Genomic DNA, 27802 nt, shown 5'->3' with positions numbered 1-27802 from the left:
ATTAAAATGAGAAAAGGCAAAAGAAAATAGCTTTCCATCCTGCCATTTCCCCCCAACCTTGCAATGCAGAGAAATTACAGAATTTCTGGCACTCAGGGGGAGGGGATACATTGGCAAGGGGCAGTCACAATTTAATTGTACAGACTTTTGTGTTCAAGGGATGGCCTGTTATATCGTGTACTAAACCCCCTCCCCTCCTGCACACACCCATCTCCAACAACAGCGGGAACAAGAGCAGTGTTTCAATGGTATCCCGTTTTAATATCATAATCTGTGTCATTCAGCACTTGCCTTTTATTTATTTTTATTTGTGTTTTTGGCTGGGAAACCTGGGCAGCTCTCCAGACAGTCTGCAGAAATCTCTCTTCACACGCTCCTCCTCCAGCCCCTCCCTCCCCTTCCTGCAATTTCAGCCACCATGGGAGCTTCATTACTTATGAAGTGACCAAATGGGCAGGCATGAACCACCCACCACCAGCACAGAACACCCCTCCCCCAGCCCTGCCTGGGTACCTCCCCATGGCACATAAATTGATCTAATCTAATCAAGCTGAAGCGTTTTCCCTCATTGTTTCTTGAGGATCTTTCACAAAACAGGCTCTGTAGCCTGGCAGCTGCTGAGAGGGGTGAAAAAGGCAAGCATCCAACTGGCCTCCAATAACTGGAGTGCATGCCTCTTTTTTGATTTTCAAAGTCAATTTCTTTGAAGCTTTTGAACTTCATCTGGCAATGGTGATGTACAAAACGCATGCTTTATGCTACCCACATGCTTCTCTTCTGCCCTTGCAAGGAAACTAAAGATGGTGGCCGAGCCCATGAGCTTCATGAGGCACTGAAAGTTCTCCTTGAAGATTTATACCAAGGCGCTGGGAAACCCATCTGCACTCTGTTGTTTCATATTTCCAGTCTCTTAAGTTAAGTACTAACTTAACTGAAACCCTGCAAATGCTAAAGGCAGATACTAGCTTTTCCTGGGGTGTAACATCATCTGACTAGTAGTTACCACAGTCATTTCTTAGGTCACACAGCATCTCCTGAGTGGGAAGGCAACAATCTTCTCTAAAACCTATGTGATACCACAACTTTTAAATTACATATAGATAGATAGATAGATAGATAGATAGATAGATAGATAGATATAGATATCCTAGTGCAATCTCTATTTTAAAGATATAACGCTGTGACTTAGACTAGGCTGGTTTCCAACCGTGCTCTAAGTCACTATGTCTCCTTAGACAGGAGACCATTCAAGAGTTCTGTGGCATTAGGGGGCTAGCCATATACTAACATACAAGTACAGCTTCTAGAGAGAGTGGATTATCTACAGTCTTTCCCAGCAGAGACACACAAAACTTTCCCATGCAAAATGTTCTTGCAATGCTGAACAAGTATTTGGCATGTGTCCCTTTATAACATGAATCACACATAATCAACTAAGGACATTTGGGAGATGGGCATCTTTGTTTCCTTTTCCCTTTTGCAGGATGAATCTAGGCTCTTCAATAATAAACACAGCAATAAATGGGAAAGAAGATAGGCATGAACACCAATTCTAGGAGAATGAGGTGAAAAAAGGAACTTGTGACAAATATACCTAGAGATAAACGAAGTTTGGGAATCATATACAAGTTGTAGTCTTCCCTGGCATTCCCTGCCGACTCTGAGAAGGCCTTTCCAATCACTGCTTATGTCCTCTTGAGAAAAACTAGGCAAAACTGGGTGTTTATATTGGCCATCTATCTTCTGCTACAAGTCAATCCCACTTCTACTCAGGCCTTTCTTTATGTGGCTCTATTTGTAAACAGCAGGAGGTTTCCTACTGTTTAGATGAAATGCTGACCAGCTACCCATTGTATTGAGTTTGGTATTCTATTGTTAGAGGTAATTTCCAACCTTAAACTAAGCAGCACATGAAGTCCAGTTATCCCTCCGCTTGAGGTCTTTGCTCAGGTACACTGGAAATAACTTTTAGTGTGTTCCTAAATACCATGGTGCAATTCCTCCTTAGCTCTCCCAGAAAAAAAAAAAAAAGCATTATTTTTTCCTGGATCTAGGAGGAAAATTAGCAGAAATCTTTAGATTTAAGAATATTCAAATTTACAAATCCAGTGAATAGCAAACTGGTTCCCCAAGCAGGTGTCAGACACTCCATGTAGCAGTATGCTATCATATTAGTCTGTAAATGTCTACATGAAAATCTTCTCTTACTCAAGACTAAGCACTACACTCAAAATGCTACTTCTGAAGAGGTTATAAATTCTGGAAGTATCTCACACATAAGCAACCTAAAAAGTGAGCTAAGCTAGTGTGGTGGCTTACTGTTATGATCCTAGCTAGCACTCAGAATACTGAGAGAGGAGAACCACCACAAGTTCATGATAAGCCTAGTAGTCTACAGTAGGTTCCAGGCTACCCTGGGCTATACAATTTAAAATGGGTCTTAAACAGACAAACAATTATTCAACCAATAATGAGAACCAATTATAAACAAGAAAAGGCAAGCCTTGAGAGTTCATGCACAACCCCAAGATACACAGACATGTGGTGTGTTAACATTTTGAGTTCTGTGCAATTAGTTCTCACAACGCAAAGAAATCCATACAGTATAGACTGCCATGTGAGTGAGCTGACAGATTATGGGGCTGTGGAACCTGGAATTTTTCAAAAAAGAAACGTGGCCTTTTAATGACCAGATTGTACGGAGCTATCAAAAACTGCCAGTCCATAGCATACATTCCACGTCTGTGGATTCAACTAGTCACAGGTTTTTAAAGAAGAAAAAAGAACTGAGGGCAAACATTTACATCTGGGTTTAACAAATGACTCAGCAGCCTGGGTTGCTGTTTCAGAGAACCAAGGATCCAAAAGTCAACTCACAACTGGAACCAGTCACCCTCTTCTGGCCTCTTCGGGTATTGCACATACATGATACACAGACACATGAGGGTAAATCACCCATACACAAAAACAAAAATAATAAATCTTTAAAAAACAACCCTGCACCTGTAATAGTGCTCATTTCCTAAACAAGAGGACAGCTTTGCTTTGTTATAGGTAAACTAGTTACAAATGCTCTAAAATAAATAGTAGGATCTGCACAGGCTACTCAGTTTTCAAGTGGGACCTCACTATATTGCCCAGACTAGAACTGAACTGACAATTTGGCTTCGCTTCATTAACAACAAGAGACATCATGCCTGGCTATATAGTTTCCCGAAAGAAATGGAGCTTTCATGATCTTGGGAATCTACAGGAATCCCACAACAGTTAGTCAGAGATGAATCTTCTGGTTTTGTGGCAATTATCAGTGCACTGTCCTGTCACCAGGGTATTATTGAAAAGGGGGGAAGGGAGTCGATCCAATGTGCTGATATTTGACTTTTAAAACCATTATTTTATTAAAATGCAGGTACTCTGGCAATTGTATATTAAGTATTACTTGTTGAGGTTTTTGTGTAACTGAAATTTAATGCACTGGCTCTATACCAAGCACAACTGGATAATAACACAAGTCTGGCTTAGAAAACTTCCTACTGGGCTTGAAAATTCCTAAAACACACACCGCACCGCACACCACACCCAACCGCTACACTATGTAAGGTGTGTACCTGCCCTGTTAACATCAGCCCCCAGTATAGAATTACAAAATAACATCAATAACTCAGAAGAGTGGCCCATGCTGGGCAGCAAATTTAGTATAACCCTTTCTTCATGCTAATAAGTCAAACAAGTATTTAAAAAAAAAAAAATCACACGTGCACACGAGAGCACCTCAGAAAAGATAACACTCATGGAGAATGATACTCTGGTAAAGTTATTGCTCTGAGCATAGAATGGGCCAAAGCAGACGCGGCACAAGAACAGGGTGGGGGTTCTAGTCCACAGGAAGCCTCTGCCTCAGTTTCCTAGTGCACTACTCAGGGTAACAGCATTATCTGCTTCCATACTTAAGATGATTTTTTTTTTTTTTTGGTTTTTCGAGACAGGGTTTCACTGTATTGTTTTGGAGACTGTCCTGGAACTCACTTTGTAGACCAAGCTGGTCTCCCGCCTGCCTCTGCCTCCCAAGTGCTGGGATTAAAGGCATGTGCCACCAACACCCGGCTGATTTAAAACTTTTTAAAGCAATTTTTACCTGAGAATAGACCATCTCTGACTACATAGCTAGCTTCAAAAAACATGGACTACTTAAGACCCTAGCAACAGCAAAGCAACAAAAACATAAGACAGGTAGGTAATGTCATGTCTTTGGTCGCAGAACTCAGGAGACAGAGGCAGGCAATCCCTGTTTTGAGTTAGAAGAAAGCCAGCTAATGCTGTGTAGTGACGCACTGTGTGGAAACACATGTGCACAGGAACAAGCAAGTGGTGACAAAAAGCATCGCTATGAACACGACTCTCTCAAAGAGTCTCATTCATTCTTCTCAAGAAGAGATGAGGAAACACAAGATAAAATATCCAGTGCAGAACCCCGTTCCTACTCCATGGATGCATAGTGCCACAGATACATCACCACAAAAAAAAAAAAAAGGGCAGCCTGTGTCAGTTGGCTGCTCTATTGTCCATTCAGCGCACATAGTCAGAAAAGCATGGCCGACAGAAGGATGCTCCTTCAAGATAAAGTGCCCTGTTGAAGATTGGTGGGAACCATCCCAATAAACACGTTTTAGATGAGGAGGGTGGGGAAGAGATATTACTGTATTAAACATATTTGAAAAGGGATAATGAATTTTAAAAGGTAAATAAGAAGCCATACCAAATTAAAGATGGTGATCAATCTTTGAACATGCTATAAAGACAGTGTAAGCAAAATATACTCAGAAATACATTGTGGGGGGTACTGCTGGAAAAAAAAAAAAGAAATGCATGTCCTTAAGAAGTAAAAAAAAGTTTTTACTGGGAAACTGTTACAGAAAAGGGTGACTACTGAAGAGCATTACCAAAGTTCTTTTAACTTGAATCTCATACATAGCTAGTGAGATTCTAAACTAAGAAAACATTTTCAGAAACTGACTGGCAAGACAGCTCAGTGGAAGAAAGCACTTGCAATGCAAGACTGATAGCCAGAACCCATAGTGGAAAGAGTAAATAGACTCCAGGAAGCTGTACTCTGATCTTCATACATGAATGCATATTTGCACATATTCAAACCACAGATGTGCAAGTACACACAATTATAAAATGTTTTTGCAAAATGGATGCCAACAAGTCAATGCCATAGTTCAATAATGTCATACCTAGAAGTTAATACTAAGTAGTGAGAAAGCTACAATTCATCTCTACTGTTTATGGCATACTATCTTCTCTTTGGGTCCCCACTATGACTTCTGAGACCTTCCTTTATTCTCGGGTCACATCAGATGGCTTCCAAAGACAATTCCAAATGAAAACTGTGCTTTAGGTAATTGACTCTAACATCCCCTGCCTCCCGGTCACATGTTGCTATTACCTGCAACACCACTGTCTTGGTTCTTTCACAGAGACTTCAGAAAGAATTCCAATGCATTAACGCATGTTCCACAGAAACAAACCAACATTGTAGACTCAAAGAAGAGAAGACAGACGGCATACTATAAGCCATTCCCTGCTATAACCAATGGGATAAAGCCACATGAGGGTTCTGGAAACCAAACCTGGGTCGTGTTATCTGCAAAAACGGGTGTTCTTAACCACTGAGACATGCCTCTAGACTCACAAAATCCAAAAACCCCTATGAAGCTCAAAAGGGTCTAGCTTTTGAAGTACTTTAGTTTTCAAATTAGTGATGCTTAGCCAGAAAAGTCTCCAAAATATTCCAAAATCTAAAAACACTTCTGATCCTCATTATTTCTGGTAAGGTATACCTAATCCACACTCAGTTACTAGTTGAATGGAAATGAAGGTCCAATGTCAATTCTCGTTCCAACACAAATTTTGGATGTGTTCGATATTGCTTAAGATGGCTAGAATCCGGGAATTCTGGTTTAATGTGACTTGACAGATTGTAATATCAAGGCTACAAAGTATACCCTCTTTTAAGTTGTAAATGGATGTTCAAAATAGGTCCTAAGGTTTTCCTTCCCCATAGTTCCTTTTCTCCCTCCAAATGAGGAGGCACCTTTCTCATACAGTAAAGGCAAGTTCAAAGTTAGTCCATATTCAACCACTACCACCACAGACAGCTTGCTGGTCTTAGGGGTTAGCAACTGTGTACCGTGGTGAGAGCACCTACCAAAGGTCAAAGCTCTTGATTTTAGAATAGATCCTGATTTCAAGAGGCTGACATCCTGAACTGTCTAATATAATTTCCAAGTGGTCTGCTTCATGGTGCACCTACATCAATCATGATCACCCTCTAAATGTTCACTTTCTGCCAGGTATCAATTAATGAATCTTCATTAATCCTGAGAATGCCACTTTTGAGAGAAAAATTACTGCCTTACTTCATTAAGTAGAAAAACAATTAACAGGAGCCAAACAAACAGGGCTTTGTGCCTTATGTGTTCTTTGACTCTGTGCTGGAATGATCTTGAGGACTGAAAATATGAACCTGGTATGGGCTGGTAGAGGGTGAATGCTCAGCCATCCCCTGGACTCTGCTTCAAATGGTCTGTACTCATAATTCCAGGCCCCTGGACACAATCAGCTTCATCTGTACCTGTCTTTGACATATTGATGGGATTAAAAGATGGCGTCTTCAAAAAAGCAGCCCAAGATAAGAGCAGACTACTCCTCAAACAACACTCCTAAAGCTTCACTGATTTGCACGGAGGCTAAGAAACTAGAATTATTAGCATGCTGCTCTCCACTACCAACCACAGCCACTTGATGGCAACCTTAACCTGTTCCCTTGGAAGTTTTCCATAAAAGGAAACCCTGAGAAGGCCTGCAGAACATTTGTGAGCTGCAGTGTATAACAAACAGATGGAAAAGGCATCTCCACTTTGTCTGGGAATGTAGCAAGGGTTAGGATGAGAAACAGCAAGAAAACAGGTGACAGTAGCCTCTCCCATTAGTCCAACCTCCACAGGGACATGCTGCAAGGTTCTTCCACCAGACAAGCTGAAGAGAACAGAAATCTAAGGCACCATGGTACCAACACACAAGATGCCTCAGAACAAACACGAAATCAACAGCACACTCCTGCTCCTATCACAACACTTGGGGGAGCAGAACACAGAAATGAAAAAGTAAACCAGTCTTTTCAAAAGGCAGAGACACTCTAGGAAACTGGAGAGACAGCTCAAGAGTTAAGACCAAGGCTGTTCCCAGGACCCACATGCCATCTCACAACTGTCTCTAACTCCAGTTTCAGGTCTTCTGGAACCTCACACAAATATAAATTCAGACAGAACACCAATGAACATACAGTAATTTTGTTAAAGGGAATTTAAGAGTAGGAAGATAGCCCTGTGTGAGGGTACTTGCCACCATTCCCAAGGACCTAAATTCAATTCCAGTTACCCAACAAGCTGTCTAACTTCCACATGTTCACCAGTGTGTACATAACCCACTCCAACACAAAGTAAAATAAAATACATACAAAGGAATACACTGTACATAGCTTCTGTTTTCATTGGCAGGAGTCTAGAGCCCTCAGAACCACGGAAAGCAGATGCCATCAGATAATAACCAAACCCTGTGGGTAATGGTATATTGTCCACATAGAATTGAATCTTAACTAGTGAAAGAGTTTTGTTGCTCTTAGTATCTGTTTATGAGGAAAATTCAGGCACAGAAAAGTTTTTCAATATTCTCCACAAAGGGAGGTTCAGAAAGTGCCAGCAGCTCACCTTTAAAACTGTGGAAAGCTTTCCAAGAGCTGGACAGCCTTTTCAAATAACACGGGACACATGAATACTGGATAAAGGTACCAGGTAGGAGCCAGGGTCACATGCAATGTCAGTAAAACCCCCTCATCTGAGGCCATGACATAGCATTGTGCCCCTCAATGTAGCACGTGCCCTAGCCATGTATAGAGAGTCTGCTTGCAATAGCCTGTCTTCTGGAGAGAGCTGGAACTGCAGAGACTTGTGCAGCACTGAAGAAGATATCAAGATGCAATCTATGGGAGGAAGACTTTGGGAACAGGAAGACCATAGTGCAGGAAACTGAATGGAGGATCTTCTTACATGTACTAGGATAAGTAGTCCACCCGCCTTCCCTACCCACAGGTTGGCAAAACTCAAGATCCTCCTACTTGAGCCTGCCAATGGCTGGGATTATGGAACAGCCCAAATAAGATGCAGCTTTTCAAAAGACTAATTAATTAATAGGTATGAGTCCCCTTAAAAATACTCCCCAATCATTTAAGAAACAACAGAATAAATGAATAGGTCTTAAGTACAGAACCTCAGATCTCTTTCAAGAGAGAAATCACCAGTGAGACCCAAAGCATGGAATGATACAATACTACAAACGGTCTTATCTACTCTCCAGATAGAAGATGTAAACTACAAAACAGCTTATGTTTCCATCATCCTCCCAGCTTCCTTGAATAAGACAATATGTATATATGTATATATAACTTTACATGAAGTTAATTCTTAAGGCTACTAAAGGATCCAAAATCTACAAAGAACATCAGGAGAATAGGTGAAGAGATTAAGGAATGGAATTGAAAATTATGGGATTTATGGATTTCTGGGTGATTTCCCCAAAGTGTATCTAGCAATCATTCTGCTACCTTTAAAGGTACAACATTTAATGTGGCTCAAGAAATAACAGGATGAGGAAGATGGGGTTCACAGACATAGCAACACTACATAAATCCAAATGCTAAACCTGACAGTATTGAAAGCATCATCATTACATACATCATCAAGGTTCAAAGCATGAAATGTACTGGGCTTTAAAAACTACACATGGCCTTCCTACAGTGACAGTATCATTTTACCAGAATAAACCCTGACCAAGCAGATCTTATTCATGACCTATTTACCTAAATAAAGAACTATCTAGTGACCCAAAGGGGCCTTTGCCCTTTATATTCAGGTTGAAAAGAGAAAAGGGATGGAAGTGCTAGTAAAATGGCTACCACTAAACTGAATCACTGTATGATTTCCTCACCACAAAGGGCCCCAAATTTCTCTTCATATAATCTCAAAACGACAGCATTTTCCTTTTAGGATCACCCCAGTCACCAGTTCCCACCACATAAGTCTTTCTCAACACACTATGTGCACCTGGGCGCACTCAGTCATCCATCCTTCTACACCACCTCTCCTGACTGAGAATCTGTGTCTCTCCACTTAATCTGAGAGAACTGAGTTGGAGGGGGCAACAGCACACATTCCTAAAATCCAAACGATGAGGAGGCAGGGACAGCAAGCAGATCTCTGTGGCTTTCTAGCCAGACCATCTAAGATAAACAATAACTGACTATGGCCTCTAGCCTCCACACACGTGGGAACATGAACACAGAGGCTCCCTTAGATGTCAACAATCCAATTCTGTGGTTCTCATCCCAACACTGCCAGGTGCCTACATAAACAGCAGCAAAAGACACATGCAAGGACCTTTGGTCCCATGGCACTTGCTGCTCCAGAGATTTTTCTATGAAACTTAGTGTGAACTTTAGCAAGAAGGAATCGCCTCACAAAAAAGTGACACACAAGGAGGGCTGAGAGTGCTGGGAGAAAACAGGTGGAAACAAGATGTGACCCCAAAGAAACACAGTAACCTCCATAGGCCCTTCCACTCTTAATGTTCCATGGAATGTTCGTGAATGTGAGTAGTCAGCACATTTGGGGAGTATCTCAACTGTCATTTAAATTGGTTTTCTAGTTATAGGCTTCAACATAGCCATGCCTTCCAATTAAGCTCTTCATCAAGGCTCAAAATTTCTGTTTAGAAAACAGTCTGGCCTACATACCTCTGAAAGACCCCTTCCCTGCTCCTCTAGCAATCATCAATTTCCAATATCCAAGTACCACAGTACAAATGTGACCCAGCATGCAAATCTGCCATTGTAGCTACTTTGATGTAATTCCAACTATCTGGCAGAGTTCATTTTCTACTCCCAACCTCTGTCACTATTATCATCGTTTTTATCCAATTTTGATTCTTTGATTAGGAACCCTAACCCATTCTCTCAAGGACCCTCTGCAAGGTCTTCATTGCAGCCTTTCCTGGTTGTTCACATAAGCTGCCTCCCTGCTAGCCTAGTCATGCCAGACCCACAGGCCCCATGTTGATTTCTGACCTAATTATCTTATACTACTTCTACACTCTTTTCTTTGACTTCTCTTATTTTTAGTGTACTTTTTTCTCACGTTAAAACATGAATCATACCATTAAGAGAATGTTATTAAGGCTAGAATGTGGTGCAGTTGGCAGAATGCTTGTCTAGAATACATAAAAACCTGGATTTGATTCCTGGCTCCTCATAAATCCAGGCATAGTGGAGAGTGCCTGTAATCCTAGCACTTGGGAGGTAGAAAACAGGATCTCATCAGGGCCATCCTTGACTACATATGAGCTGAAAGGTACCCTGTGACAGACAGGTAGAGAGAGGAAGTGATGGAGTATCTCTTTAAAATATGCAGCTTTGTATGCAAATAAAGATTATTTTTAACAAACAATGTCTTTTGTTATATTCATATTTTCTTTCACATATGTTTCTTATACATTTCAGTACACAAGAAAGTATCCCAGAACTTTATTTTGGTTTATGAGTTTTTGTTTTCATTTTTTTAATTTTCTCCAAACAGGGTTTCATATGGAAAGTCAGACTAACCTGAAAGCTACATAGACATACACATACATCTCCAAGTGACCGACTGCATTTTTTCTATGAGAGGGTAACAAGCCTTCTATCAATTACAACACGCCAAAGCACAGAAACATAATCACATTAGTAAATACTTACTGCTCCGTTCCGGGGGTATTTTTCCTAATTAACAATTTAACATATATCCTTCAAAGCTGGGTGAAGTTTTTTAAACTAGAAAGGATAGCAAGAGAGGGTAAAAACAGGCAATAAAGGATGAACAACATGACACATGGGATATGTAAGAGAAAAAGAGACTAGGAGGGCTCATGGGTACAAAGGAGTGGGCAGCAGGAGGGGTAGAAGAGGTAGGGAGTAAACACTAAAACTTGAAAATATAATCAAGATATTTAATAACATATAAGCTCAATGGTTTTTAATTTGCAAAAAAGAAATTACTTTGAAAATAATTAGCTGTTTTATGAATTCTTATTGTTGGAATCTTATCTATATAGAACATTCATAAATTGTTTCTATTTATCTAAGTGGTAAATTAATTAAATTAAATTAAATAGGAGCCTAATCCAGAAAGCAAGCTGCTACTCCATTCTTAGGGTACAGCTTTGCCGTCCACAAAAGTTTGCTCTGATGACTGAATTCACAAACCACAGCTAAAGTCTCCCAAACCTAACTGTGAAATGTGAAGAATAGTTTAGTTATTACAATTCCTATCCACTGCAAGAGTCTAAAGAATGGGATCCAACTTCAATTAAATCTACTCAAAATTGTTTTGCTGGCCAGAGGGCTTGCTGATCTGAGATGACATTTATAGGCAGCAAATGAAATTCAAATACAGCTAATAGCTCCCCTCTCTTACTGTGTAATTATGTGTACTCGTTATTTGTGTAGCATGTTATTATTTAAATGTCCCTAATTTTAGCCCCAGCAGGCCAAGGGCCTTCAAGAATGGCCAAGGTCCCAGCCTCTGCAAGGTCTTTAGAAAACCTTTGTCATTTCATTACATCCAGGGAAAGTGGCATTATCAACAGCAGGAAGAATAGAAGGCTCACAATCTGCAGATCTTAACACTGCCTCACCCCTCCACCCAGCAAAGACCTGTAATGTCGATGTTAAGTCATGCAGTCAATCTACAGCACTGTTCAAGCTCTCATGTACTTCCTTCCTGTAACAAGGCAAAAGCTTTCAGTCCTTGCCACTTAGGAGCACAAAACCAAGATGGATGGTGAACATAATTTTGTAACATAAAAATGAGGTCTCCAATATTACAGAACCTGTGGATGAGAAGGACTAGCTATGCAGTCGTCTGTATTTACAGACATTCACCCAATTCCTTCACACAAATGGTGAGAGCAAAGGGCTGCTTCCTCACTGTGCCAGCATGCCACTGATATAGCAGGAGTCGTGTCAATTTAGAGAAAAATTATGTCAACCACATCACACTGTAAATGTGAAAATAGCACTGTTTAAGGTTTTTTTAATTGAAGTTTTCTAAGAAGATCCTATAGAGAAAACAACAGTCTGGAAACATTTTTTTTAAATGACAGGAAGAAAGAATAATGCTGTGTTCAACATAACAATTTCAAAGATTTGGTATTGCTTCGTGTGTTCTGTATGGCAAATTGTCGTCTGAAATCAGAAGTTACTTAGACTATAATTCCAATTCTACTACAGTGAAATGAATGGATTCGGGACTCAACAAAACCTCTACCACATGTAAATTTAAGACAACTTTACTCAGCTTAAAGATGAGGTATCAGAACATTTTGGCTGTGAGCCATCTCTCTAGCCCGGTATCAGAACTTTTTAAAGCGTGTAATGACAAAAGACCTCCAAACATAGACAGAGGTGACAGATGACTCTAAAGAAAGAGTGCCCTCCAGACACAACAAGATGCACATAAAGAACTCACTGAGACTGTGGTAACACCAGTAAGAAATGCACAAGTTTTCAAGCCAGACAAGGTTCCAGCACTGGAAGGGGGAAGTGGACATAGTATCTACCCTTCAACTAAGAATCTAACTACAACTGATGTGGAATGGGGTAGAGTATGAGTGGAATGCTTTCCTCTAATAGGATACCACTGGTTATACCAACCACATTTCAGGATAGGCCCCTTTATCCAGAAAGACTTTGGCAAAACAAAACAAAACAAAACCAAAGAGGGGGAAAAAACCTATCTCAATGGGTTTTTAAAGATGAAGGTCAATGCAATAGGGAATACGTTACATGCCTTTTTGTTATTAGTCTTTTGCTTATTTTAACTTGGGGAGTAGGTGGTTAAAAAGAGAGAAGGAGGCTAAAAGAATGAAGTTGGGGTGGGGAGGATCTGGAAACTAGGGAAGGGGGAAAATGTTTTCAATTTTAACTAAGTATGGACAAACACAACCTTACCTCTGGACACATGTACTTGCCCCTCTTTAATGAGCACTCTTTAAAATAGCCTTATTGCCACCATATACATCCCCATAATAATAAAAACTGAGTGTAGAAGCATTTCATCTTGTTTGTTTGGACAGGCTTTCTCTGTGTAACATCCCTCGAAGACCTGGTACTCACTATGTAGACCAGGCTGCTCTCAAACTCAGAGAGATCCAGCTGCCTCTCCCTCCCTAGTACTGGGATTAAAGGCACGAACCACCACCACCCAAGTTAAGACAAAATTGTATGTGGGGTGTGTGTGTGTGTGTGTGTGTGTGTGTGTGTGTGTGTGTGTGTGTGTGTGTGCGCGCGTGGGTGTGTGTATGCGTGTGTGTGTGCGTTAGATCCTCTGCAGCTGGAGTTAAACCAACATGAGAGTCGGAAACCAAGCTCAAGTCTACTGCCTACCACCACTTAAATCAACAGATTCAAAGCTTCATCACCACGCCCCCAAAAACCTATTCCATGACTACACACACACACACACACACACACACACACACACACACACACACACACACACACACACACACACCCCAATGTCTTTCTATGGGTAGGCTATGAGCAACAGTCTACTAGGATAAGTGCTATGGACCCCACAAGCTTTCTGAAAGTAGATCCTAAGCTGATGATGGTGCTTTTTTTGGAAGGTTGTGGAAGGAAGGGGATGGGACTTCCCTGGAGAAGGAACACTGAGGTTTCACAGTCTGGCTACAATTCCTGTACATTATTGACTTCCCCACTGTGGATGCAATGTGACCAGCTGCCGCTCTTGCTGCCATTCCTCCTATCATAATGGACTAACTAACTAACTTCAATTGCTGCTGTCAGATAACTAAAACAAGCATTATGCAGATGTAAGGGATTCACAGAGAACACATCAATATGCCACGAGAAGTTACTATGTTCTCAACACCAAACTCCAATGTCTTATCCTCCCTGTGTTGATTGTTTATTTTGTGGGTTTCTTGTTGTGGGGTGGACACTATAACAGAGAGTATTCCTGTTAAGTGTGAAAAGTGCACCCTCAAAAAAGGGTTATTACCATTGTGAAAGGAAATTCTGCTTTCTGGCTCTTCCTATTAAGCTGTCAAATTTTGCTACCTTGAAGATTCTTTTGAAGAAAGACGGGTGTTGGTGGTGCACGCCGTTAATCCCAGCACTTGAGAGGCAGAGACAGACAGATCTCTGTGAGTTCGAGAGGCCAGCCTGGTCTACAGAGCGAGTTCCAGGACAGCTTCAAAAAATAAATAAATAAATAAATCCTCAAAAGCCCCAATAAACCCTGGTCTTCAGGGTGACAAGGTCTTGTAACCAGCCTGAATAAACATCAATCAACAAGAAACAGAAAGGGCTTATTCACAGCAAAAACTGAGGGCATTGTAATAAGGCTCTATAGGTAAGAATACTAGCTGCACAGGCGTGAACCAGAGTTTGATCCTCAGAGCACACTATGGGTAGAAGGCATAAACAATTCCATCAATCCTATAATCAAGATAGGCAGCAGAAGATATAGCCTGAAGTATGTGTACAGCCCAGCAGCAACTCAAACAGGAAAGACCCCCCCCCAACCGCGTCAACAAGGCAGAAGAAGATGACAACTGAATGATTCCCAAAGGTTGTCCTCTGACTCCACACCACAACCCACAACACACTACTAGATAATAGAAACACAGACAGGCAGAGAGAATAGACTAGATGGACAGATATACCTACTATGGTGGCACCTATTTGTAATCCCAGCATTTGTCGGGATTGCAAGTTTGGGGGTCAGTGTAAAAGCCAAAGCTAAAATCTAGCCAGATGGCTAGCAGCACCTACAAGGACTATCTTTAGCTTTTGTTCACTTAATAATATTATTACTGAGTCTTGGAAACCCTACTAACTTTTCAAAGCATCTAATATTTCCCAGCTAGGAAAAACTATACTGAATTTCTGACAGTGTACAAATTTAAGAATGGTGCTATGCCACTGCCTGGTACTCCTGAATAAAATAACATTTCTATTCACCAATGTTAAACAACCTTACTCAGTAGCTACTACTCCTCTATGCTTGTTCTGGAATCAAAGCTATTCTTCCTCCATGCCTGAACAATCACGGATTCAAACGGGCAAAATACTGTTTTGTTTCTTTCTTTCTTTCTTTCAAAGATTTATTCATTACGTATATGGTGTTCTGCCTACATACCAGAAGAAGGCACAAGATTGAATTATAAATGGTTGTGACCCACCATTTGGTTGGGAATTTAACTCAAGACCTCTGGAAGAGTAGCCAGTACTCTTAACCTCTGAGCCATCTCTCCATCCCCAAAATACTGTTAACACTGTAATAATAAAGCACCTTGCCAAATGTTCATAGGTCTTAGGGTATACTGCATTGCAAGCAAGGAATGGAAAATTGTTCCAAAATGAACCACTCAAACAGGACACTATAGAGAACAAAACAGGCATAGTCATGGCTGAACAGATGGCTCCAAGGTAAAGAGTTGCTAGAGTACTATTGCTGCTCTTCTAGAGAACAAGGATTCAATTCCTGGAAACCACATGGCAAACAAATCATGTCTAACTCCAGCTCCAGGATAACTGATGCCCTCTCTGGCCTCCTCAGGCACTAACAACGCACATATTCATACATAATAATACATGTAGGCAAAACAGTGACATACACAAAATAAAAAGTAAAACTTTAAAAATGGTATAGTTATTTTGGCATTACTCCTATGTAAGACAAACCACCACGTAGGGTTTGTTTCTTCAAGTTACCCCAACAGGGGTTAGAATGCCATCTTCAGGAAGTTAAACAAGTTGGGTACAAACTGGAGTTCACAGAGGCGGTCTTGAAAGGCCCTGCCATGACTAGGAACTTGGGACCTGGTACACTGTATGTGCTGACTCCCGTGTGTCTAAAGTCTTTCTTTGCTCTAGGTCTCATACAGAGTGGACCATAAAAAATTCTGTAATCTGTAAGAAATTAACATATACAGGCAGTGGTGGTGTTCACTTTTAGCCACTGCACTCAGGAGGCAGGGGCAGGCAGATCTCTGTGAGTTTGAAGCCAACCTGGTCTACAGAGGGAGTTCCAGGACAGCCAGACCTAAAGAGAAACCCTATCTCAAAAACATACATACATACATACATACATACATACATACATACATACATACATACGTGTGTACGAATGTGCGTTTGATATATGCATATATATACAGATGTGTGTGTGAATAAACCAGTTAGAACAGACCATAGCATTATTTATTTTTTAAAAATCCTACTGAATAACAGAAAGAGAAAAGAATAAACAAAGGACCTGTTATCTCCTTTTTTTAGACCTGTTTTGATAAACACAGGAAGAAGTTCATTTTGAGATTAGGGATTCTAATCATTGTACACTTATACCTTGTGGCAACCAGCCAGGCCTGGCCAACAAGCACACCAGCAGGGTGCTCACATGACTGGTAGCACAGCACACGGAGTAATAGGTTTTTAGGATATTTCTTATACATAGGACAAAGGCTCCACATTTCAACAAGATCATTAACGGGTTTCGTGCATACACTACATAGAAAAACATTGGGGGAGGGGAGGGGAAGCCCAATATAGGCTTCATATTCAGTCCATGACCTCCAAAACAGACTAAAGCACCTTCCCAATTCCTCTTTGCAATCCCTAAGGGAAGACAAAAATAAATCTATAAATTAAATGAGGTCCACAATATGTATTCATACAGTCAAAACTGCTTATCCAGCAAGCTCAAGGTGTAGGTAGCCACCCAATTCAGAACAAGGCAATACAAAAAGACCACATTCAGTTCCTAATGTGAACTCACCATTCACTGTTTTCAGGCTCCCAGCAATGCCCTCCCCATGCTGCCTTTTCTGTGCATTCTTGAATTCCTTCAGAGACAAATAAAGGACTTTCCGGACAACTCTCTCTTCTGACCATGGGATCCCATCACTGTCATCCTGTGGACATGGAAGGAGAGTTAACAGAAATCAAACACCAAAATTTCACCATAAAAGTAGTATTCCAATGGGTATGACGGACACGCCTCTTTACTGCTTGGGAAACAGAGTGAGGGGTAACTCCATTGAGTTTGAGGTCTTAAGAGGACTAGCTGTAATATTTGTAGCTGGTCTCTGAGTAGCAGGTAAGGCATATCTGCAGTTCTTATCTGAAGCTCTGGCCAAAGTTTGTAAGAAGAAGGTGTATCATTTCAGCTAGCTAATCTGTAATTATCTAGGGCTTTTCCTTTACTATAGGACAATGGTTATCAACCTATATATATTTTGAGGGGGCATCAACGAACCCTTCCAACAGGTGTTGCAAAATTACAGTTATAGAGAATGTCTGAGGGATATCACCACCTGAGGAATTGTATTAAAGGGTCACAGCATTAGGAAGGTTGAGAACCACTGCTGTAGGGAATCCTTCAAGTTTAACAAGAGTGCAGCTTTATATAGGGCTTAGACTCTATCTTGTTGGATTTCTTTCTAAGAAGTAGTTTCTGTTTATGCAGAATTTAGAAATTTAAGAGCTGCACAAGTCTTCTCTTTGAGACCCATGAAAATTTTACATGGTTTGTTTATGATGAGAATAAAAAAAATCTTTATTCCTTGGATGATATAGTTCTGAGACATTGTACTTCTGCTGAGCTTCTGCCCTAGCAGGAACAAGGATGCTTTTAACCTAGACGTTATTTTCTTTACTCAAGCTTGAGATAACCTGCTACAAAATGGTGTGTGATTGGTAGCACAGTGCAGAGGTCCACAGGACCAATCTCTGAATATTCTTAGCTAGCAGAATCTTTGCTGAAAGCTAAATACCAGCTTCCTGAATAAGCATCCACATGGTACCACTAATTTCCTATTCTGTTTTCATCATTAATCCTAAGGCGGTGTCTAGCCACCTCCAAGTAGCCCCCTCCTCTCAGGCCCTCTTCGTTATTTATCATTTAAAATCTAACCCACTTAAAAGAGAACCACATACATAATGTACACACTTATAGTTTGTATGTGGTGTAACTTACTGTACATCTGTCTTGAAAGATAACAACTCTTTTCTGATTTTTGGTAGGAACATGCAGCTTCAATATTAATAGAGAATTATGTGAATGAGGAAGTAAGGAGGTTTGCATTCCTTCATTGGAAGATTAGCTTGAATTGTGAAGAAGGAATGCATTGCCTCTTTCTTTACACTCTGTTACTGGATCACTTACTACTTGTTAGGAACATGACACCTGTTTCCCCTCAATACACCCATCCTCCCACCCCAATAAACAGTCTTCCTGTGGAGCTCTGTCTAGCTGTGTTGCTTTGGGTTTTTTGTTTTGTTTTGTTTTGTTTTTAAACAGGATCCCAGAAAGACACTTTCGCCCCATGACAGCTGGAATTGATTCCCTACGGTTAGCTTAGATGGTGTTTTTCCCTAGGTGATGGATAGTTGTCACCTGTTTAGGGTTGGTTTTAAGTTGTGTAGGGTTGGGGGGTAGAATATGAAGTTCAGACTCAGGAATCTCTTTTGGAAATGGATGGGATGTGATAGGTAGATTAGTAGTTTCTTCTGAACTATTTTAGTAACGATAAGCTATAGACAAATTATATTGCTATAGTTTCCTGTATTGGCAACTACTAGCTATAGACAACTTACATATATTGGTACTTATGTAAAATTAATTATGTATTCCTGTCTTGGATAATTTGTATACTGTTTCAAACTTGAAATTATATTTGTCATACTGTATAGGTTCACAATGTCTTTACACAAAGTCACTTTTATCATATTGAATGTAAGTTTCTACATATGTTTAAGATATTTTGTATATTGATACAATTTAGGACAGTTTTATCTTTTTATACTATACAGTTCTACCTCTGGTCAAGATATTTACATATATAAATATAAATACATATAGTTACAATTTCGAGGTCATTGTTCTCATGCTGTACATCTTTTTAAAGACTGTTTAATTTATGTGGGAAGGTTCAGTCAGTAAACAACATATGTTTTTGAGAATTGCAGGTTATAGTTATGCATGCTTCTTATACATTGTTATGTTAGTTAGGTTCTCTAAATGCTCAGAAATGTGCTCAGCATAGATATTTCACCTACAGAATATGGCATTAATAATTTAGAACTCTGTTGATTTAACACACAATTGCTTCCGACAGGACTGAGCTATTCCTGAGAGTATGATGGGCACTGGTGACACTCCATTTGAATTTCATTTTCCTCTTGGCAAAACTGGCCTTTTGGGCAAAACTGCCCTTGCCTCAACCACTGTCCTAACTTGGTAAGTGGGAAGTAAACAAAAAGAGACCACTAAACCCTGCCTAGAACAGTCTTTCAATTTTTCCTGTTTGTGATATGGTCTGTCAGATACTATAGGCCTTAGCTAAGTGTTGGTAGACCTTGGGTCCAGGTAGCCTATTATTCCTGTTATCTCTTGCACCTTTGGGAAGTTGCCCGTTTCACTTCCTGCATGCCCTAGGATTGATATTTTCCTTCCCAGGTCTTTGATGAGGATGAGGACTAAACAGTCATAGCTAGTATCTTCTCTTATCTTAGTCTAAGCATATTAGGTACAAGACTTCAGACAGCTATTGTAGTAATCTTTGTCATTACCCTTGGACTGGACCTTTAGTATGTGTTTCTTGCTTAATGTTGCACTTGATGGTTGTAGGTCTAAATTTGTGTATGTTTTTACCTTTTTTTCTCCTAAACTCTACTTAATACTTGTTATCATTGTACATAGTTTTTAAGTTGGGTTTAAAACCCTCTCATTCAGACAAAAAGGGGTAATGTGGTGGCATCTTGTTCTACCAGTGGAACTTGGGGTGGTGGCCACACTTTAGGGTGTGGCTTCAAAACCATGATTAGAACCAGAAAGAAGCACAAAAGCCCCATTCAAATAATTAATCAATGTGGCAGATGATATGGAATCACACTATATGAAGAGCAAAATGTGGCTGAATTAATTTTTTCCAGCAATACTCCTGAGTTTGCATATGCAAGCTCCCCTAGCAAATTACCTGCAACCAAATGACAGTGCTAACTACAGGCAGGTGATGGGTTTATTGCGCTAAAATCCACCTCTTAAGCAGCCAGGACCTATATGTATTAAAGCTGCCATGCAGAAATCTCTTCACTACCATCACATTCTCATTCTTTTCATCTGTATTTTCAGAACAAACAATGACTATTTCATCCATCAACAGTTTATAAATAATAAAGTCCCAAAATAGCTCGGTTGAATGAGACTCCAATGAAGATTTGCTGCATTCTGTGAGGGCTAGAGCCCTCGTCCTGACTCAGGCTCTAGATGAGAGAATTATACCCCTCCAACTCATTTGTATTTTAAATAAACCCCATTCAAGATTGAGTTACTGACATGAGCAGCTTTATTAGAGCAATAAATACTCTAAACATAGGAGAAGCAACTTATGAATGACATGGATTATAAAGTTTCAAACACTGAACAATAAAATTCACAAACATGCACACCTGTTGTTTTCTAATCGACATGGCTGGTCAAGACTTGTCACTGTAATAAACTGATTGTGCTGGTTAGGTGATAATACAAACTTCCTTTCATACTGCAGAGTTGTGGTGCCCGCTGCTCCCTAGCAATGCAGGGTACACAGATCAAAGGTGGGCAAGCCTGCAGTACCCACACAGCTGTCTGTGTAGGGTAAGGAAGTCCTACTCAGCCAGCCACTCATTCTGTAAATGCTATGTAGAATGATGTATGGAATCAGGACATAAACCTCTGTCCACCCTATTTTTCCATTGCCGGTCCACTCAATCTGAGACAATATCTAGTGTAAGGTGCCTGAAATTGTGGCATATTAATTATTTAAACCACAAATACCTTCAGCAATGACAAAAAGCTTGAGTAAGCTCTCATTCTCAACAACCGTTTTACACAATGCCTCCACCACTCTACTCCCATCTACCATTTAAAAACCTAGACCCAAGTAAGACAAAAATCTTTCATCTCAAAGTATATATGAATATAATTTAATATGCCTACCATGGTACTTCCTGACAAATATTACATACATCGCTCATCTCCTTGCTCTTACTGTTGTTTCTGCTCTTCTATATCTTCCAAGAGTCGCATGTTACACTCTAGCCCCAAAACCTTTATTGCATGAACCTGAAAACCATTCCCAAATCGGTTTTTAAATCCAGTATTTTTTTTTGATGTTCACAATGATGTCCTCTTCATGATAGGTATCACATCTCTCTCTCCCTTACAGATAGAAAGTACAGTAACAAAAAGAAATCCCACAAACACAAGCAACCTTTCCACTTCTAGTATGGTGCAAATTGGAGAGTGAAAGGGTTTTCTTTTATTTATCTACTTATTTGACAACAATTCTAAAGTACTATTTTTAAAGAAGTGGGGGACAATTGATCAGAAAGTAAATCTGTCATACAGTCATAATACTTTCTACAAAAAATAGAGCACAAAATCCCCAGCTGCTCATCAAGCCAGGGAAGACAGCTCAGAAGCCAGACGGCTCTTGGCAGAAACTACAAAAAGGTTAAAGGAGGAAACTAGCTCCACAAAACTGTCCGCTGAACTCCACACGTGTCCAGAGGAATGAACAGACAAATGGACACAAAGAGAGTTAATAACCACATATTATGTGCCTTTGAACAGACAGAGCAAACAAGTCTCCAAAGCTCACATCATGGAGGAGAAGAGTTGAAAATACACTTCTATGGGGTTGGAGGAATGGTTCACACATTAAGAGCACTGACTCCATTTCCAGAGAACCCGGGGATCAATTCCCAGCACCAACATGGCAGCTAACAACCGCCTTTAACTCCAAGATCTGACACATTCACAAAAACATATTTGCAGGCAAAACACCAGTGCACATAAAATAAAACGATTTTAAAAAAGAAAATTCACTTCCAACTCCTTACAAATCCAACCACATGGACCTAACAGAATAGTGCCGCACTCAAACACAGACCCTGAACCCAATCTATAATACAGGCTAAGCAAATTGTGAGCAGCAAATGTAAGATGAAGCATTCAAATGCACATCTACTGTAGCTACGATGATCACAAAGCACAAATGGAGAGTGGTACTAAAATATCACAAATCCTGTTCATCACGTTTGGTCTCTCTCATACATTCTTTTTGGACACACATCATGCCTTTAAAATTTGACAGACAAGATGAAATATACAGCCAGAATCTTATTTCTATGGGATAACAGAAGCATGACCCTGCAGCACAGCAGCACCATGGAAGGAGCTTACTGTAACACAAGACAACAGAAAAGAACAGATTCAGCAAGCATCATCAAATCTGTGTGTGTGTGTGTGTGTGTGTGTGTGTGTGTGTGTGTGTGTGTGTGTGTGTGTGTGTGTGTGTGTTGGTCTCCCCACAGTGGCGATAGATAGATAGATAGATAGATAGATAGATAGATAGATAGATAGATAGATAGATAGATAGAAATTAAGATAGAAAGAAAGATAGAAAGAAAGAAAGATAGATAGATAGATAGATAGATAGATAGATAGATAGATAGATACATACATACATACATACATACATACATACAAACAAAAAAGCAAATTTTCTAACAGAAAACATTGGAATACAAACATGCAAACCAAGCTTTTCTATAACCATGGTGCAAATTGCTTTACTTTCTAAATAGGAATACCTCAATTAAAAGAAACCCTGGAATGAGCGCTTTTCCAGCTGTTGCTTTCTAATGACAACTCCTTAGTAAAAGAGGCCACCCATAAGACTTCAGCTTGCACAGCAGGTACAAATAGCCTCCTCGAAGAGCTGGGAAAGATGATGAACAGTGGAACCGTCTGAATTGAGCAAGATCTACCAGGTGCTCACTGATAGCCATTTACCGACATTAGTGATTGTGACTTCTCTGCTCGGCTGCCCATGAGTCTTAGAGCCTTGCACTGAAGATGGTAGCCTGACAAAACTGGGAAGGCTTGATGGCCATTTCCTCCTCTTCACTGATGCCTTTAAACTAGTATCTCAGATACCTAGAAATTGTCCCAACAATGAGAGAGCATCAAACAATAAAAATGGGGTGATGAAGAGATGGATTTACCTGGCACTTAAAAAAGAAAAAAAAAAACTGGTAAGAGATACTGCTGTGGGCTATGATGACTTCCTTACTCAGAGTCCTCTCTGATCAACCCAATGCTAATCCACAAACTCCTTTTAAAAATTGATGTTTTATCTAAAACAAGGAAAGGTTAGTCAAATAATTCATACCCAGAAATACAATAAGTAGCCAGGTGAAATACAATGAACTTGATCTTAAAATGAAAATATACCAAGCATAGTTTCTTCAGACACATTTCCTGAATACAAGGAGTTTTATTTCTTTCAAACTCCTATTAAATAATGTGTACTCATCTTTCATTACTGCCTTTTTAAAGCTACAGTTGAAACTGTATTATGAACAACACTGACAGGATGAATCTTAGGCCACCAACTGAGCTTTTATGCCAAGTCAGCTCTGTTGCTGCTGAGCGGGTCAGATACTTGTCATGAAGGCATGGCACTTTTAAAAGCACCCCCTTGCACACCTCACACATGACTTCTGGGAACCTTTTAACATTTTCTTCCGCCAGGTGTGCTGGTGTGCCCCTTTATTCCCAGGATTTACTTGGGAGGAAGAGGCAGGTGATCTCTGAGACTAACCTAATCTACAGGGCCAGTTTCAGAACAACCTTAACTACACAGAGACCCTATAAGAAAAAACCAAACCAAACACTTTCTTCCATGGAGCCCAACTCTTTCCATCTAGTTATGAGATTCCTTGTACCACTATGGTGGCTACCTACAGATTATAAACTTGTAGCTTTTTTTCTTATTTTATACTGACTTTTGTGTTGTATAAATGAGAGGCCAGTACCAGGGAGACCAAGAAATCCTGTTGACAGGATTCTAAGTACATTCTAACGACAGACTTCCCATTCACATTTACTCTGGAATCAGGGAATGTTTTCTGTCATTCAATTTATGAAACAAAGGTTTCTGCCACCAACCAATCCCTGTCCTCATTATCCTCTCTCACCAGTGTCTCTAAAAGCAACCCCTCTGCAGTGAAGAATAGCAATCCCTCACCTGGTCTGACTCAAAGCACCGGGAAATCCATGATTCTTAGATCCCATTATCTACCTAACCATTCTTTCTTTACTTGATTCCCCTGAGAACACAAAATTCCTTCTTGACAAGGTGTCAAGATCTAAGACTGAGAGAGGAGGTCCCATATCAAAGCAGATTCCAAACAATGACTACTCATGTCCCACAAATACTGACCATGTTTTACCCTGTAAATCAACAATGAACTTTCTCAAGAAACAAAGACAAAGTCTACTTACTCTCCATTCTTTTTCATAGTCATGCAGAGTCAAGAGTAAACAATTTACCAGGCTCATCTACAATGGCTCCTAGCAAACAATTCCATAAGGTGAAGACCTTCACTAGAGGAGATATGCTACAATAGTTATTCTCCATAAATTACACTAGTCCTAAAATGAGCTTTAGTTCATTATTCCAGTCTTTCTCCTCTCTTCCTCCCCACCCCTACACCTCCCTCTCTGTATGTAGTCTATCTCCCCTTTTTTCCAGTCTTTCTCCTCTCTTCCTCCCCACCCCTACACCTCCCTCTCTGTATGTAGTCTATCTCCCCTTTTTTCCTGCCTGTGTCCTCACCTGGAGGTTACTTTCCACTTAAGATAAGGTTCTACTGAACCTGAAGCTTGCCTTTTTCAGCTAAACTAGTTTTCCATGAAACACCAGAAAAACCTGTCTCGACCAGCACTGAGGTTACAGACACAGGCCACTGGAGCACACCTGTGATAATTCAGGCCCTGAGCAGGAAATAGTGCAAACCTATAATCTAGGCAGAGGAGGCAGAGGCAGATGAATCTCTACGAGGCCAGTGGACTGCCTGATCTACATAAGAGGTCCCCTGGCCCCTATCTATAAAAACAAAACACAAAAAAGACACTCAGGACCATCTAGATGTGGCCTGTGCCATGAGTATAATAAACTCAATTGACACACTAAAGGCGCTACTGCTGTGTCCGTACTCAAACTCTTAACAGAATCAGTCTTATTCCATTAAAGTTTATATTCTGAAAATCATTCAAATTGAGTGTAATTGGTAGCAATGAAGCTTTTGGAAAACGGCAAAGAAACAGACATAACTTTAGCAATATAGATAAACTACTATATAATCCAAGCCATATATAATCCGAGTCATAGATGATCAGAGCATATTTTATTTCCTTGAAAATAATTGCCTGAAATGAGAAATCAATATTCTCCTAAATGGGGGAGGGGGGAAGGCAGTACTGCCAGGGAATGTCACTCAAGTGCCAGTACCTGCCACCTTCCAGGAGTGAACCATACTGCTCCACAGCTCCAACTGAATGAAGAACACATCCTTCACTCTGTAAGTCTATGAGTCAGGGACAAGCAGGTTCTGTTCTCTCAACATTAAAGAATGAAAATTGATTGTCAGAATACCAGTGTGGGTACACAGGACTGGCTGTTCACTGATGCTTGGGGGGGGGGTTGATAATTATTTATTTTCTGTCTTTATTTATTCATTACGTATATGTTCACACAGAGGGCAACTTATAGGTATTGCTTCTTGTACTGTGTGATCGCTCCAGAGATCAAAATCTTGTCACCAATGTGTTTAATTTCTGAGCCTTAGTACCAGCCTTAAAATGATTATTGACAGAATACTCCATTCTCAAATACTCCATGAACAATAGAAATGCAGTGCAAGTCAACTGGTTAGAAGAAATGTTTTCTTTGCATTTACATTAACAGCATGCTGATAAACTGCTTTAAGAAAAAATAAATGCTTGATATAATTCAAACAAAGTCCTGACCTCAAAGGTCAGTTATTCCCCAAGAGTAAATACTGTGTAGGAATTACTATAACACTGAACATCACCCCAAAAAAAACTTTTTATGACCAACAAGAGAGGATGGGGGTAGAGAGTTGCCTGAGTGAAATAGGACAGACATGGGGTGTTTGTGAATTTGGCAGAAGATGACAATAACACAACATGCCCTATATGACTTACTAAAGAGAAAACTGAAGTCAAATGACAAATCATATTTAGCCTTACAAGAATAAAGTGCAACCCATATCAAGCAATCCACACTCTAAATAAATGAGAAAGAATTGAATACTCCAACTGTTATTTAACTACTTTTGTTTAAGCTTTCCTTATTATTTATTATTCGCTTTTTTCGTTTGTTCACACTTGCTGTGATTTCTTTTTCAAACCACAAGCTCAGGTAATCAGTTTAAGTCCTGTCCTTACAATGCTTTAACAAGGTCTCTCTGCACGGCCCTGGCTGTTCTGGACCTCACTATATAGATCGCAGATCCATCTCCTTCTGCTAGGATCAAAGGCATGTGTGTACCCAAGTACAAGAAATTTAAATATCAGATCATAAAACAAGCTGATTTCTCCCTCATGTATTTTTGCTCCTGTATTTTTATCACAAGAAAATGTACACAGTAATAAATTTTATTTATATAAATATAATAAATTTCTCCCCAAAACCAATCTTTATTTATGGGAAATTATTGTTGTTGTTATTCTGAAGATGTAGAGAAATATATCATCTACACAATGGCAACATGAAAGTTACTATGGGAGAGTGTGGGTACCTCAAGAAGAAAAACATGCTCAACTTTATTCTTACATGCTCACACAAAACATGCAAGAACAGAAGAAAAAGAAAAGGCTTGGTAGCATTATTAGCAACATGAACTACATGCCAAAGATCAATGAACCTTAAGTGACTAAAATATTGTCTCCCAGCCGGGCGTTGGTTGAGCACGCCTTTAATCCCAGCACTCGGGAGGCAGAGGCAGGCGGATCTGCGTAAGTTCGAGGCCAGCCTGGACTACCAAGCAAGTTCCAGGACAGCCTCCAAAGCCACAGAGAAACCCTGTCTCGAAAAACCAAAAAGTCTCCCATGTTACTTAATTTGACTTAAATAATTGGGGGGGGGGAGGTTCAAGACAGGGTTTCTCTATGTAACAGTCCTGGCTATCATGGAATTACTCTGTAGACCAGGCTGGCCTCAACTCAGAGAACAATCTGCCTTTGCCTCCCAATTGCTGGGATTAAAGGTGTGTGCCACCATCATGTGGTAATAAAATAACTTAATAAATAAAAAGTGAATGAACGCCAGGTGGTGGTGGCCCATGCCTTTAATCCCAGCACTGGGGCAGGTGATTTCTGTGAGTTCGAGACCAGCCTGGTCTACAAGAGTTAGTGCCAGGAAAGCCTCCAAAGCCAGAGAAACCCTGTCTCAAAAAACCAAGTGAATGAACTTCATGAATAAATAAACTTAGATTAAGACAATCAAATTTTACTTTAAGTTGCTTTGGAATGTTAAGCCCAATAAAATTTTTACAAATTGTAGAAATACTCTATTGGCTGACAAACATAAGGCTTGTAACATCATCCTCTTGTACGCAAAGCAAAACCAAGTAAATCTTTGCAAAGACTTCTGAATGCTAAGAATTAATTAGTGTGGCCTCTGTAAACAAGACATAGGCCATCTGAAATGATTAAAGCTTTGGGTATTTACAGACAGTTCCTTAAAGAAGTTATATGCACACAACACC

The 27802-nt window shown here is 40.1% G+C and overlaps 1 protein-coding gene across 3 annotated transcripts in view; it reads right to left on the bottom strand.

Moving 5' to 3' along the window:
* Positions 1-27802, bottom strand: part of Jarid2 (jumonji and AT-rich interaction domain containing 2) — a 167316-nt gene that overhangs the window by 70753 nt on the left and 68761 nt on the right. For all 3 annotated transcript variants that reach the window (XM_005066341.4, XM_040755905.1, XM_013110611.3), the window contains one exon: positions 16956-17091. In XM_005066341.4, the coding sequence (XP_005066398.1) occupies positions 16956-17091 (136 nt within the window). The remainder of the gene's footprint in view (positions 1-16955; positions 17092-27802) is intronic.

The sequence above is a fragment of the Mesocricetus auratus genome, unplaced genomic scaffold (genome assembly GCF_017639785.1).
Source record: "Mesocricetus auratus isolate SY011 unplaced genomic scaffold, BCM_Maur_2.0 Super-Scaffold_100013, whole genome shotgun sequence".
Lineage (NCBI taxonomy): Eukaryota > Metazoa > Chordata > Mammalia > Rodentia > Cricetidae > Mesocricetus > Mesocricetus auratus.
Note: the sequence above shows the minus strand (reverse complement) of the source record. Positions and strands in the feature narration are given on the sequence as shown.